Source organism: Vipera berus, assembly GCF_964194415.1.
Source record: "Vipera berus genome assembly, chromosome: 4".
Taxonomy (NCBI): Eukaryota; Metazoa; Chordata; class Lepidosauria; order Squamata; family Viperidae; genus Vipera; species Vipera berus.
In genome coordinates, this window is record NC_138206.1 from 18,295,772 (window position 1) to 18,310,556 (window position 14,785).

The 14,785-nt window shown below is 36.8% G+C and overlaps 1 protein-coding gene across 3 annotated transcripts in view; it reads left to right on the forward strand.

Annotated features, from left to right (window-relative positions):
• Window positions 1-14,785, forward strand: part of GRIA4 (glutamate ionotropic receptor AMPA type subunit 4) — a gene marked incomplete at both ends in the record, with an annotated part of 287,382 nt that overhangs the window by 221,657 nt on the left and 50,940 nt on the right. The window contains one exon of one of the 3 annotated variants that reach the window (XM_081326678.1): window positions 1,976-2,008. The exons of the other annotated variants lie outside the window; for them this stretch is intronic. Within the exon in view, the coding sequence (XP_081182804.1) occupies window positions 1,976-2,008 (33 nt within the window). Of the gene's footprint in view, window positions 1-1,975; window positions 2,009-14,785 lie in introns of those variants that run through there. 3 annotated transcript variants of the gene reach the window in all.

Sequence of the window (14,785 nt, forward strand, 5' to 3'; positions counted from 1 at the left end):
TCTCTTCCAAATTATCCGGACCCATTCAGGGAATATACTTGACAAAAAACAAGAGTCATTCATCAAAACTACTGGTCAACTATCAGTAACTTGCATCTCCAATCCAACTCTAATTGCACTCAGCTGCCCACTTCCTACACACCAAAACTTTAGCTCTTGAAAAGGCTCTGAAGTCATTTAGTAAGTATTGTCTCCTAGATCAGGGGTAGGCAACCTTGGCTCTTTTATGACTCGTGGACTTCAACTCCCAGAATTCCTGAGCCAGCATGGCTCAGCTTAGAAACCTCTCCCTTTCCCCTCAGCATGGCTGGCTCAGGAATTCTGGGAGTTGAAGTCCACGAGTCATAAAAGAGCCAAGGTTGCCTACCCCTGTCCTAGATTCTAACTCCAGAAACCCTTTTTGTTCACTCAGAGGCTTGTCCTTCCACCTCCCAGTCACAAGTCTAATGCATCTTTTTTTTTCTGCTTCCACACTTGTTTTTGTCCTCCTAATTTTTTCACTGCCTTCTAAATGGCTAGAAGATGCTGAGACACTCCATATCAAATTACCAGAACCAGTTCTTTAATATATGCTACCTTTTCCCATACAGAGAAATAGTCCCAGTCACAAGTCTAATGCATCTTTTTTTTCTGCTTCCCCACTTTTTTTTGTCCTCCTAATTTTTTCACTGCCTTCTAAATGGCTAGAAGATGCTGAAGCACTCCATATCAAATTACCAGAACCAGTTCTTTAATATATGCTACCTTTTCCCATACAGAGAAATAGCATTTTTCAGATGTTTAATTATTTTGAGAACTCTGGCCACCATATAGCAATTACTCCAATAGATACAGCCTACCTTAGCAGTCATTGGACTCAGTAAATAATTTCAGCCCAAGAAGTCCAAACTGGCTCCTATTGTCTACACTGATTCATGGAGGCATAACAGCCTGAACTCCACCAATCTCTCTGTGTTACCAGGCCATTAAATCCATACTCTCACAAAGCAGCAGTGGCTCATGGCAAAATAAAGGATCCATTATGAATCTATTATGATATAGGTACTAGTACCACTTCTCCATTCACAAGCACTCTGCTCTCCATCCTCCTTCCACCAATATCTGGTCCACAACTTCATTTATCCTATCAATCCTACTCTACCTTTACTCTCTCTAACAGTCTCCAATCACTTTCCCTATCTGCAACTTTCTAATGTCCTTCCTACATAAGCACTGTTCCTTCCACAATGTTTTCTTGGGGGGAAAAAGTATTTTCAGTGCAGTTAATTTCGATGCATAAAACAAACTGTGCTTAATTCCTTTATAGCCAACTGAACTGTGAAAAGAGTGCAACTTTGGTTGATCATAGTTATTACTGCTGCTGTTGTTGTTATTACTCAGTATTATTCAGTAAATAAATCTCTGAAAGAATTTTAATGAAATAAGCGACATGTATTCATTTTCTTAATTCAATTTGCATTATTATCGTATAAAACTATAAACATTCAAATGGTTCCTTTTAATTGAGAAAAATAGCTAACATCTTTCTTTTCTTCACGTCAGTAGTACCCTTTAATCTGAAGAGTGTTGAGGGAGATTGTCAAAGAATAATCTTAATCTGATTAACTTAATAATTTTAATGCACTGTTCTTTTTATATATTACATTGGACAAAGTTTGGATTTTTCTCCACCAAACATTCCAGATTACATTTATTTTAAACAACACAAATTGTTTCATATTGTACTGTTATATTGTTTGTATGAAATATAGTTGTCTAATTTAGTATGGTGACACATACACTTCCTTCTGACCAATTACCTGTTAAGGATTATCATTCTTGGATAAAAAGGACTAATATTCTATCGGGACATTCTAAATGTAAAGCTAATTGTAATAGTTCTTCTTTGCATGGGATTTATAAAAATGTTTCCTTTGAGAAAAAAAAGTTACAGTAATGGAAAAATCATACTTCAGTACAGTCCTCCTCTTTTCAGCCACTGATGAAGAACCCTATTTTAAGAAATTGACCAAGGAAGAAAAGATCCCCAAGGCTGCACATGTGAACATTCCTAACATAAGATCCAGTATAGTAGCACTGAGCTGTATTTTTCCATATGGATTTCTGAGCCTCTGACTGGATGACCAGGCACTGAAGCATCAAGCAAAATAATGTTTTTGTTTTCTTTGTTTTGCTTTGCTTTGCTTTTTTTTTTTTAAAAAAAAGGCTCTGTTTGCTTTGAAATGTTTGAAACGCAGGCATTCAGACTTCAACTGGGCCAAGGTGTGAAGAAAATGATGGAGATTTCAAAATAACCTCAGTTGAAATTTTCCACTCGTTACAGTCTTTGAATTGAAGCTATCATCTGTGTACTGTGTTAATTATTGTAAAATGCTTCCAAATATAAGGGCAACTAAATGATGCTTGGAAAAAGAGAGAGAGAGAAGTGCTGTGCAGGGTCGAGAAGCTGCTTAAGATGTCTTTGTCTTGCTTTGCAGTGAATTCTTTTCATGTGCATTATAAATGTTATCTCTGCAAAAGAACTTAGCCAGTCTTCAATTATTCCAAACACAGCATCTGAATAACTTTTATGTAGCATGCCACGATTTCTTAAAGTATACAATTTTAAGCATAAAAAGCAGAGAAAATGTCTTGTTGAATGTTCCATTCTTTCAGTGCAGGTAATTTTTCTTCTGTAATAGTACTTAATTTGTGATAAGTCATTTATGTGGAGTTGTGTCATATGGTGTATCTAAAGTGTTTACCATTGTCATGCATCATAAAGATAATGAAAAAAATATAATCTAGATTAGAAATACAGGTTCTTGTTAGATCAGACATGTTTCCAAAATGACTCAGATCTTACTAGTGTTTTTCCAGGGAATCTGAATTCCTATTATTCTGAAAGGTCCACTCCACAAACCAAAAGAACTTATTTATTTCTTTATGAAATTTATCAGACCACCTGAAACCTGCTGGATCCTAAGCAGTTTCCAGAGCATATGCATTAAAAACAGAACACAAATTAGGAAAAAAATAAAATGGTGACTAAAAATATAAAGCTAAACATGATAAAAATAAAAAAATGGCATTACTTAATATCAGATTTTATTTTCCTGGGCTCCAAGATCACTGCAGATGGGGACTGTAGCCAAGAAATTAAAAGACGCTTGCTCCTTGGGAGGAAAGCCATGGCAAATCTAGACAGCACACTAAAAAGCAGAGACATCACCCTGTCAACAAAAGTGCGTATAGTCAAGGCTATGGTCTTCCCAGTTGCAATGTATGGAAGTGAAAGTTGGACCATAAGAAAGGCTGAGCGCCAAAGAATTGAGGCCTTTGAACTATGGTGCTGGAGAAGACTCCTGCGACTCCCTTGGACTGCAAGGCGATCAAACCAGTCAGTCCTAGAGGAGAACAACCCTGACTGCTCTTTAGAAGGCCAGATCCTAAAGTTGAAACTCAAATACTTTGGCCACCTAATGAGAAGGAAGGACTCACTGGAGAAGAGCCTAATGCTGGGAAAGATTGAGGGCAATAGAAGAAGGGGACGAGAGAGAATGAGGTGGCTGGATGGAGTCACTGAAGCAGTAGGCATGAGCTTAAATGGACTCCAGAAGATGGTAGAGGACAGGAAGGCCTGGAGGAACGTTGTCCATAGGGTCGCGATGGGTTGGACACGACTTTGCAGCTAACAACAAAATATCAATCTCCAAATGCCTTCTAGAACAGTCATGTTTTGCTGCTTCTGGGAGACCATGAGAGTGGAGGCCATTCAGGCTTCAGAGGCCAAGCTCCTCCAGAAAGGAGGAGCAGCTACAAACAATGCTTGTAGCAATCTCGGCTCTTTTATGACTCATGGACCTCAACTCCCAGAATTCCTGAGTCAGCTATGCTGGCTGAAGAATTCTGGGAGTTGAAATCCATGAGTCATAAAAGAGCCGAGGTTGCCTACCCCTGCATTAGACCTTCTGGTTGGTGAGAACCCTAAAGATCTAGGTAGGACATGTAAAAATTATTGGGAAACATCAGCTTCAAACTATCTAGACTTTTAGTGTACAGCACCTTAAATTACATTCAGAAGTCCACTACTATTGATTTGAAGTCTAGAAACCAGTGATATTTGAGTATGATATGGCAACACTATGAGTAGGCATTCTAGATCAGCTGAAATTTCTGATTTCAAGTGCAATGCCATATGAAGCAAAGGACAGTAGTGCAATCCAGAAAGGAGTCCATGAGTGATCATTTTCAGTGGCACCTCTTCCAGGTAAGGCCTCAGCTGGGTTGCCAGCTGAAAACTGTGCAAAAGCCCTCCTGACTATGGCCTCCACATGCTCTTCATGCAAAAGCCTTGAGTCCAGGAGAACCTCCATATTTGCAAATTTGCTTTTAGGATCTTTGAAGCAGGATGGAGGAAAATTTAGAAATCCAAGGATTTTACTTAAGCCCAGTTGTTTTGTATATATACATTACTTTTTAAGAAAGGAAATATCTTTCACCAACTCTTCCTGATCACTTCAATGATATTTACTGAGCCTATGTTACTATACAATGTCTTTTAAGTGCCATTCTGGCAAGCCAGTGCCAGTAAGCATAATACCAGGAGATTCTGGAATACTGCAGTCACTACAGCAAAATGCAAACATAAAATATAGCATTTTAGACATCTCTAGTGCAGCCAAAAGGGGGCCATATCCTTATAACGCAGGAGGCTATATTATATCCCTAATTTATTTATTTATTAAACTTACATGCTGCCCATATTGCCCAAAAGCCACTTAAGGCAGCTTACAATCAGTAAAAGCAACAACGTAAAACATTAAAACAATAAATAATAACACTAAAACTGATTTTAAAATAAACAAAGGTGGCAAGAAAAGGAGTCAGATGCACACAGGAAAGAAGTGAGGTCTTATCTTAGTCCAATACCGCCCCCCAAGTGAAATGCCCCTATCAGGACCTCCGGCCAATTGACAGAGTCAGGTCTTCAGACCCATTCAGAAAGCCAAAAGGATAGGGACACATCTCACCTCAGGCTAGGATTCGTGGCAGAAAAGGCTCTTTTCCTGAACTAATTTGTCTACTATGCTTTATACATCAAGGTTCTCTTCCGCAAGAGAAAGATTGAAAGTCCTGTTCTGATAACGTGGTGAAACTCTATAGTTAAAAAACATCCTAGTATTACAGAGAGTGAATACATTTTTTAAAAAATGATCAAATTTAGCACTGTACACAGAGCTCTCAAGAGAGCGAAGCTTAGGATGTAATGATAAACTGGAACATTGATTAAAAAACATTTGTCCCTAAGGCAACAGATCCATCTACTGTACTTATCTTTAAATCTTTATGCAGCAGACACTGATGTCCAAACATCTCCTAGCAGTTAAAAAAAAAAGAAAAGTAACCAGCGTTATAATAAAAAAAAAAGAGGAAAAAAAGGCTATCAATAAAAGTAATCGGTGATGTGGAAGCATTTCTGCTATGCTTTCACTACACTCTTGAGAATCTACTCCAGCAGTCCCCCAGCTAGGCCATTTTACATTTGTTTTTTTTTCTTTCAACAGAGAAACTATTCAGAATGTCTGTTGAAAAAAAATCAAATCTTTGGATCAAAAGTAGCACAGTATAAACATGTAAAATAGCCAAGGCTTACACACACATCTCTTATACCCAGGTGTTTTGGTATCCAAAGGGAATAATAATATCCCCAAGTGATAATATCCAAGTGATTCTACTCATTTTATTTTAAATTCATGTTGAAATTGGTATATTACAATGCAATTTAAATTCAGTGGACTACTTATGAAGGGAGAGCCACTGTGCAAAGTTATTCTTCATCATAAAATATTCAGTGAAATGTTTGTTAAGCATTCAGAATACACTTGCTTGGTCCCAGAAACGGGACAAATCTTATTTCCTGTTTCAGCCTAGCCCAAGGCCATCTACAGGCAGTAGTCACAGCAGTAGCAGCTCATATTTGTGTAAAAAAATTTTTGGCTTGCTAACAAAGAATAAAGGGAGCGGGAAAAAAATTTACACAAATATGAGCTGCCACTGCTGTGGCTACTGCCTGTAGATGGCCTTGGGCTAGGCTAAAACAGGAAATAAGATTTGTCCTGTGTCTGGGACCAAGCAAATGTATTCTGAATGCTTAACAAACATTTAACACATATCTCCCTTGCTTCTCAGCTAACAAAGAGAGAGAGAGAGAGAGCCTGTGGCCTAGGGGTTAAAACAACTGCTTAAGATGCAGTCGGCCCAGGTTCGAATCTCAGAAGGGTATGGCTGACTGATGAGAACAAATAAGTTTGAAATGATCATATCGGTCTCCCTTTATTCTTTGTTAGCAAGCCAAATTTTTTTTACATATATATAGAATCAGCTGGGGTAGAAAGATTCAAACTCTATCAGTTTATTTATTGATTTAATCAATTTATACAGCCACCCATCTCATGAAACTCTGTGCAGTTTACAATAACACAGATAAAAAGGCATAGAATGTAAAGAAAAGAAAAAAAGAAAAATACCCAGCAGCCAGGAATCATGAAAAAATCATTAACACAACCAGGACAGGCTTCATCTCACCCCTGCCACTCCAAGCTTGAGCACAAAGCTACATTTTCAAGTCGTTGAGGAAGGTCAATATGGCTGAGGCTAACCTGAGTTCTGGAAGGAAGATTCAATGAAGGGTGCCAAGATACAAAGGGTCTCCTTCTGGGCTTCAACAACTTATACTCTTAACTGCTTGTATCCAGAAAATGCTGCTCCTGCCAGATCAGATAGGCAGAAAGAACCAGGAAGGGATAGCCCCATAAGTAATATAGCTCAAAGCCCATGAAAGACTTTAAAGGGGACTATCAGCACCTTGAATTGTGTGAGGAATCACACTGGAAGCCAGGGTAGCTAAAGGAACAGTGGTGTCATGTGCACCAAATATCCAACGGCGTTAACTGCCTGCGCCACTGCCTTCTGCACCAGCTGAAGCTTCCAAATACTCTTCAAGGGCAGCCCCATGTACAGTACTTTGGAGTAGTCCAGTCTGAGGGTCATGAACGCATGAAAGATTGAGAGTAGCCCCCTTCCCAGACCAGGAGAACCCTGTGATTGCAATCTGTCTTTTAAAACAAACCTTTAGGATAGACCTCAATTCTGTGTATATTCTGCCCTACATAATTCAGTAAGCAGAAGTTAATGCAGAAAATGTATATTATAATTTTTAGAGCAATGGTATTCAGAAATGACCTTGGGAGACAGGAGGAAGAACTATAATAAACCTTTATTGTCAAAGTACAACATGTGTACATTGAGATTAGCTGAGCCTCCCCCCGTATAGTATAGACTATACAAGCATCATGTAAAAGGTAACTCAGCTCACAGGGAGTAAAAGGAAAGGAGGGAAGGAATATTTTCATACTTATTATTGTAACCTTACCATAAAGATAGATCTAATATTCATATGCTTTTTCTCTGGACTACTTCAAGGGGCTAACATTTAGAGACTCCTGAAAATTAAAAAAATAGAACCAGACAAATCACGATGGTGAAAAATTGTATTCAGAAAAAAAAGCTCAGTTCAGGTGACATTTGTTTACATTGTTATTTTCCCCCAAGATGTTTATTAAATTGAGGGGGAGATGCATTCAAGGTATTTTATAATCTGAAGCAGAAAGTTGATTTGAAGATCTCCAAGGGATATTTACACAGTTCATAAAAAAGAATCAAGCATTTAGCTATATAATTCCTAATTTTCCATTAATATAAGGCCTGCTACAGGTTTTGAACCACTACTTCCCTGTACCTAAATATAACTTATGAGAGCCCATGCCCAGTGCTTGAGCTGAGCAGAGTCTGAGCATGGGTCTTGGAATGTATTAGGCTAGACCAGAGGTTCCCAGACTTTCTTGCTTCATAGCACCTGGATGTCTCAGTAATTTTCTGAGCCCCAAGGCCAAAAGACAGCTTTGCAAATATAGCATGTAAAAAAAAATGGACATCACAAAACAAATAAAATATCCCATGTCACCCCTGTATGTTTGGTATGGTGCCCTGAGGTCCTGCAGTGCCAGGTTTGGCAATCGAGTGCCATGAAAATCTGGTGTGACACAATTTGTTGTTGTTAGCTGCGAAGTCGTGTCCGACCCATCGCGACCCTATGGACAACATTCCTCCAGGCCTTTCTGTCCTCTACCATCTTCTGGAGTCCATTTAAGCTCACGCCTACTGCTTCAGTGACTCCATCCAGCCACCTCATTCTCTGTCGTCCCCTTCTTCTATTGCCCTCGATCTTTCCCAGCATTAGGCTTTTCTCCAGTGAGTCCGTGACACAATATATCATCTCAAAAATGAGATATGTTAAAACAGGACTAAGGAGCCCTATCAGTGCTTCTAATCCAAATTAATTCTAGTCCAGACAAGGATTTTACACAGCTTGTGTCATTTTCTTAATGTACATCCTAATATATTTAATCATGTGATTAATGTGTTTTAATCAATCAGATGGAAGAAATTCGGCAACAAGAATGGCCATGTGAATTGGCCTCTTGTATATAAAAATAAGTTAGAGAAAGGTTCCCTGGCAATAAAATTAACATTAAGATTTTTTGGCCACAGCTAATATTAGATTCATTTTATTTCTCATGGGAAAAGGTTCTTGTTTCAATTAACCAAGTGTTGCCTCGAGCGAAGCAGTTTTGCCTCGTTTGATCTTTGCTTTTTCCTTAGTGCAATCCATCTCCATCTAATTGACAACTATGAAATGGTAGCCTTTCATTTAAGCAATCATTTGTGGAGGCAATTTCCAGAAAGACTTGATACTTGCAATGATAACCCTTGCAATGAGGCAATAGGGAAACCAAGCATTTTTTCCAAGAACACTGCAGACAAGTGCTTTAGATTAGTCACTTGTAAGTGAGGGCTTTAATAATACTTCTGATGTGAAAAAAAGGTGAATTGCCGCATTTTGTGAGAAGTTCCTGTACGTGTTTTGCTCCATAGTGCCTCATATAATTTGTCAAAAGATATATACCAGTGTGCAACTCTTAGCACAACTTCAGAAGAACATATGAAAAATATGCACTACAAAACATCATAAAAGCCCACATTTCCATTCCAATACCATTTTTTATTGGTTGAAGAAATATTAATGAGTTTTTCCATCATACTTTTGATGCCAATCAAGTTATTAGACAAAGCAGCTTAGTGATGCCATCTACACTTTGAATTAATCTAACTGGGCTTTAGGAAAGCTGCTGCATAATAGCTATGAATATTGGATATAAATATATACCTCTAATTACTTTTATAAAATCATATCCATACACACAATCAAAATATAATAAACCTAAAGAAAATAACACAATAATAATAATACAGTCAAAAAAGACATTAACATATAATTGTTCTTAAATAAATTAATATAGAATCATCTAACATATGATTAAATCTAAATAACATAGAAACATGCTCTGTATCTTCTCAATGTTATACTATGAAGACATTTCAAAACTCCATGAGCAACAGCTCTCATGAATCTACTCTAATATTAAAAGTGTAACTTGTCCTGCACCTACATACTAATAGAATGATCCTCTTTCCCCAACTTCATCTCAGTCATAAAATGTCACAGTCCATGGGTTTTTTTTTGTTTTTAGTATAATTCAATATTTTCTCTAACTACTATGTTTGTCCCAGAGTTATGTAACGACCTGAGACCAAAAAAACAAAAAGGCCTTAAGTGATGTGAATCAGAAAGCCCTCATTTCTTAGAAAATGTGATATCCAATATTTTTGAAACATTCTTTGGGTAATTGAATAAACATGGAAGAAGATTTTCCAATGAATTACACTGTGAAACTTTGGAGAAAGAACAGTGGATAGCTACATTTCAGGTAGCTTGAACATTCTACTCAGGCTAGATTATATAGCTATAGAGCACCATCTAATTTTTTTAATGAAATTCTTGAAACCTTAGCCATACAGTAGGAACGGATTTACAGCATCACCAAATCATTGCTGTACTGGAAATTTGTAACCATAAGACGTAATGTAAATTATATTTGATCTCACCTTACTGCATGAAAAAGTTTCCCATGCAACTGAAAATCCTGACCTAAAAGACTAACAGGTTCTAGGGATATCTCTAGGTCACCCTTGCCTTGAATGTATTTTTAGTCCAGAACCCATTCATCCTCAACTGGATTGCAATAGAATTTGCTCCCAGCTCCATACCAATCTCGGGATCAAAACATCTGATATAAGAAATTTACTCAATAGTATTATTGCGGGCCCAATTGGCAAAAGAAAGCTCAGGACCGTATAGGTTAGAAAAATGCGGAAGAGGCCTTCATCCTGCAGTGGGTAAACAATGGCTAAAATGATGATGAATCAATAGTAGTTGAACTATGAAAAATTAGAAGGAGTCCAGTTACACATTTCCAGACTAACAAATTATATTAAAATCTTGTAGGTGTTTAGTCTTCTTAAAAAAAGCCTCCAGTGTTGGAGCATTCACCACCTCTGGAGGCAGGTTGTTCCACTGGTTAATTGTTCTAACTGTCAGGAAGTTTCTCCTTAGTTCTAGGTTGCTTCTCTCCTTGACTAGTTTCCATGAGTCCAGATTAAAATGCCATTAATGAATCTCACATAAAGTAAAATTTTGTAAAGTTTTATTAAGTAAGAGTTTTGTAAAATAAGAGTTGACAAACAATGTTCCAGGTCAGCATACTGTATTGGCATACTGTGGCCTATGGTTGTTCCAGTGATTTGTAGATATATATTATTGCCAAAGATGAAGTAGTTATTAATGAGTACAAAGTAATACTATCTAGTGGCAAGATGTGCTTAGGGAGTTGACAATGAACTGTAGCTTTCATGGTGATGTGGTATCTCTTGTGTAGCTGAGGGTGCTGGAGGCTTATGCTTTTAGTAAAACTTGTTGGTTTGAAAAAGTGCTAAAAGACCGCTTTTGAGTTATTGCTATAATTTTATTTATTTTATTTATTTTAATTCCATTTATATCCCGCCCTTCTCCAAAGACTCAGGGCGGCTTACAAGCTTAGCAGTAGCCTTCATTCTATGTATATGCCTGCTTATTAGGGCTTTCGCCCCCCCCCAAGCGGCATTATTACAAAGTCAGCTTAATTGCCCCCAACAATCTGGGTCCTCATTTTACCTACCTCGGAAGGATGGAAGGCTGAGTCAACCTTGAGCCTGGTGGGATGCGAACCTGCACTAATTGCAGGCAGCTGGTGTTACTTAAGGAGGCATTAGCCCACTGCTCCACCAAGGCTCTAATAGGGTACTAATAGGGTCAATTTGCATTTAAGTCTAACAATGTTAGTGTAACTGTGTCTGCAGTTAAATGTGGCATTGTTCAAAAATCAGTTAATCCCATGCATTTCTTTTGCCTTTTAACTTATTCAATATTTAGCTATGAATTCAATGTTTAATTTAGAAAAAATAATGGCCAGGGTCGCTCAACATCAATCTCTTTCACTCATTTATGTGTACCAAACATACAGTGCAGTGCAGAATCTGGTGAATTTGCCTTTTTTTCTCTAAAAAAAAGTTACATAAAGAAATATGGGCTCTGTTCATTGGCCTTTCATTTTACTAACTTATTTAGTGCCACTGGGGTAACAAAATAAATCAGATACTTGAGGCCAATTTCTGAATTTAAGTGGAATCAGTAATACCCAATTTTTCATTCTGTGAAAATCCAATATGTATTGATTTGTAAATTTCTACTGCATGACACGCTTTAAAAAATTGAACACTGTCTTCTTTTACCGAAAGATATGTTCTCGTGTTGTATGTACGTATGTTTAAATTTCTGTCCTAATCTCGTATAGAAAACAAGACTACTGTTTGCTTTATTTAACTGAAATAAGCATGGACTGCATTAACACAATCTTTCACATAATATTGGTGTAGTATAAGAATTCCTAGTTTAGAGCAGAGAATTAAATCATTTGCAATGTTTTAAATAATAAAAAAACTAAAACGTGTGAGTGGGTATGTTCTATATATTTTTCAAATCTTGTCTCAACTTTCTTTATTAGAGTCCAAGATGAGTACAACATAACTGAAAACAAATCAAGTACAATCCAAAACGTAATAACATTTCAACAGTTTGATACATATTGAGCTTGTTGATAGATCTGGATATGATGTAATCTTATAGAAAATGCACAAAAAATGCAATTAAAAATAGCAATAGCACTTAGACTTATATACCGCTTCACAGTGCTTTACAGCCCTCTCTAAGTGGTCAACATATTGCCCCCAACAGAGTCATATTGCCCTCAATAATCTGGGTCCTCATTTTACCAACTTTGAAAGGATGGAAGGCTGAGTCAACCTTGAGCCGGTGAGAATCGAACTGCCTAACTGGCAGCCTGCAGTCAGCAGAAGTAGGCTGCAGTACTGCATTCTAACCACTGCCCCACCAAGGCTAATTAAAAGTTGATTTTAGTAGACTTGTCATTTAGGAAAATTTTTACATAACGTTGAAAATTAAAATTAAATTAAAAGAAAATTAAAAAGGCAAATATGACAGTACAATTCTGCATATAATTTTACACTTTAGAAAATGGAAGACACAGGTGTATTGCCTAAGCATTATGGGACTGCCATCCGTAATTGCAGAAGAGAGGGTGTTAAGATGTGCTCTGGAAAAAGCCCATTAGTTATAGGTAATTTAAATATAATCTCCCCAAACAGGTGGTAACTACACATTTAAATTTTCATCAGTGTGAGTTAGTTTGTCTTACAGGTAACCCTTGATTTATGCCACATTTGGGAACAGATACCCACTACTTAAACAAGGAAGTTGACGATGATATGGCCTTTTTTCCCCATGGTTGTTAACTGAATCACTACAGTTGTGAAATGAATCACATGGTCATTAAGCAAATCCAACTTCCCTCATTGGCTTTGCTGAATGAAAGCTAGCTGGGAAGGTTGCAAACGGCAATCACATGATCCTGGGGTGCTGCAACCGTGGTAAACATGCCGGTTGGCAAACACCTGAATTTTTATCAAGTAGCTGTGGGATTCTGCAATGGTTGTAAGTGCAAGGACCAATTGTAAGTCTTTTTTTTCAGTGCCAGTCAAATGGCCAGTAAACCAATGATTATAAGTCAATGACTACCTGTAATTTGTGTTTACGTTCTATATGACTCAACAATCAGGTTAGGATGTTCTGGAGTGAGGTGCAAGAACCTCTTTTAAATCTATATCAGCCTTTATAGCTCCACTAACAATTGTCTAGGAGATACCCTGTGAAGTTCTGAAAATAACCTTTATAAATTAAAATCTTGTATTTCCCATTGTATTTATGAGGAAATTTTTCCTGTGGTGTTGAAACTTTGATGTCAAAATGCAACAAGCCATGAAACAATGTTGATATGATTCTTAGCAGTTTTTCCCTGAAGTAAGAAATAAAAGTCTTAAATAGATTTATCTGATGCTTAACTAAGTTGAAAAAAAATGTTTAACACCATCCTCCCTCTCTCCCAAAAAAAGAAAAGACAATTCCAGCTTGATTTTTGCAATAAATAAATCTGGGCTTTGGACCAGGTTCAACATGCAGAACCCAAGAGTTAAACAAGAATATTATTTTTGTCTTCCCTAGAATTAGTTTCTAACAAATAAATTGCTTTTCAGTTGAATTTCACCTGTTTCATTATAAAACATGGAAAGGAATCTATTATATATATACATTAAAAAGTGCAGTCATTTTGCAAATAGTGACTCAATTGTTTTGCCTGGAACAGACAATCTTTCATAACATTTGGACATTTACACACACACACACACACACACACACACACAAAATAGCTAATAGGGACATTTGGAGGTGGGGAAATAGCGTTTTTAAGTGTTTATAAGGAAATAATTTGATCTTACAACCACTGACAAAAGTATTTTTCTTCTACAATTTAATAGATTCTTGTTGCCCAGACAGTACAAGGTTATATGAAGTTGGGAAATGAGGATTAAGAGTCAAACATTTTTAATTTCATTTGTATTTCAGCAATGTACTAGTCTGATTTCTCACTCTGATAAATGCATTTTTATCTGAACCAGAACTATAAGTATTTGATTTCTTTGTCTAAATCTTATATCATTATATTATATCACTGCTCTGTTGGCCTTTTAAAATACAGATTTTCTTTGGAAGAATATTTTTAAGAATTTGCTTCAAACTTTTCTAGCCTTATACAGTAGTTATTAAAAATACATCAACTAAACAATGGATTGATCTCAATCCAAATGCATGTTGCATTTTGTTTTCAATATCTGAAAGGAATAGTGTCAAATCAAGTATCTAATGATGCTCCAAAACATTGGATTATACATTTTTCAATAAAGAAGATGGCTTTTTCAGCAAATTCCAAATGGATCTCTTCACATTATACACTGCTACTACTTGGCTTACACTACTATGCCTTTCATTAATCTTTTTTTTTCCATTTCATTTCATTTTTTTCAGTATTTAGCAGAACAAGGTAAATATATATGTATATCTTACTGGAACTAAACCATTGGCAAACCTGTTTCTAAACACCCTAGGTATGCAGTCTACCTCATGTTATAAGCTACTATTACATAGCTTTCTAAAAGTGTGTCAGAAGTTGCAGCAGAAATGCAGTAATTTGGCCAAGAGATGAAGTAATGGTCATGCCATTTATAAGTGGAAAATTTCCTAAGAATCATTTTGTATATGTACATATGCATGTGTGTTTTAATATGTGATCATATAATGTGTGTTTTAACAAGTGACCATCATCAAAAGAGATAT